The 1,092-nt window shown below is 51.9% G+C and overlaps 1 protein-coding gene across 1 annotated transcript in view; it reads left to right on the top strand.

The window, feature by feature from the left end:
• Window positions 1–172: 172 nt before the first annotated feature.
• TEOVI_000330300 (uncharacterized protein) overlaps window positions 173–1,092 on the top strand; it is a gene marked incomplete at both ends in the record, with an annotated part of 1,527 nt that continues 607 nt past the window's right edge. Inside the window, one exon of the mRNA XM_067226231.1 lies at window positions 173–1,092. Coding sequence (XP_067082332.1) covers window positions 173–1,092 — 920 coding nt within the window.

Below are 1,092 nucleotides of genomic sequence, written 5' to 3'. Positions count from 1 at the left end.
TTGTAAACATAAGCAACATAAGAGCTTTAAAATTTGTCGCGGATCAGTAAGCAGGCTGCGGTAGAACAGCAATCTGCACCAGGAAGCAGCCGCCGCGAACTCTAGAGACCGAAGTCGTAGCTTCTACACACTTTTTTCGCTAGCAACCAATAAGTGAGCACCACAGCGAGCTATGATAGCCGGCCCCAAGACGACCCAGGGTTTCGTAACAAACAAGGTACAATACAAGGCTGCTGTAACGACACTAGCAGTACTATTTCTTACAAAGGCAGTGGAATCACAAAGCAAGGAGGTTCTAACTGATGAAAACCTCAACGCCCAAATAGCTACAAGGTGCGACGAGGCAGCATATCTAGCAGCAAGGGCGCATGCGTTCCAAGGAGAACTCAAGTCGCAGCAGGGCGTCACAGCCGAGAACCAGAGGACGGCGGCGCTGTGGGAATTAGAAAGTCTCAAGACGACAGGCAACCGCCGGACCGCGTTTCAAGCGCTGGCTGCGTATGGTAATGCGCTAGTGAGGCAGCAGGCGTCCTCGACGGCCGAAACAAGGACGACGCTGGCCACGTCTCTCATGATATTAAACCGCAGGATAGGAGCACAAGCAGCAATAAACGTTATCGACTCAACAACTTTCAGCGACACCGGCGCACTAACGCCGACAACCCACCAAACCGACGGCAACCCACTGGCAACGACCGTTACATTAACGATAACACCCAATAGCGACTGTACACTGAAAGAAGTGGGGGAAATTGGAGACAGCGGCCACACAATCGGCCAGCCAACAGGCAAAAAAATAAGCATTTTCGCCGACTCAGCTATGAAGCCGGCGACGAAGCTGCAAGGCCAAGTTCAATTCACCTGCAGTGGCGGAACGACACCGCAATGGCAGAGCAACGCACAACTACGAGGTTGCTCAACCACCAACAACCCCGGCGAAATAAAACTGGCGCTGTCAAAAGCAAAACTTTTCGCAACAGCGACGCCGACAGCAAAGTTCTCAACAACAGACAACTCGCAGACCGGCGGTTGCGGCAAACAAAAAGACGTTGAAAAACAGCTGGTGCCCTTGGAAGCAGCAGTAAAATATGC

Source organism: Trypanosoma equiperdum, assembly GCF_001457755.1.
Source record: "Trypanosoma equiperdum strain OVI genome assembly, contig: ctg_713, whole genome shotgun sequence".
In the NCBI taxonomy this organism is placed as follows: Eukaryota; Euglenozoa; class Kinetoplastea; order Trypanosomatida; family Trypanosomatidae; genus Trypanosoma; species Trypanosoma equiperdum.
Note: the sequence above shows the minus strand (reverse complement) of the source record. Positions and strands in the feature narration are given on the sequence as shown.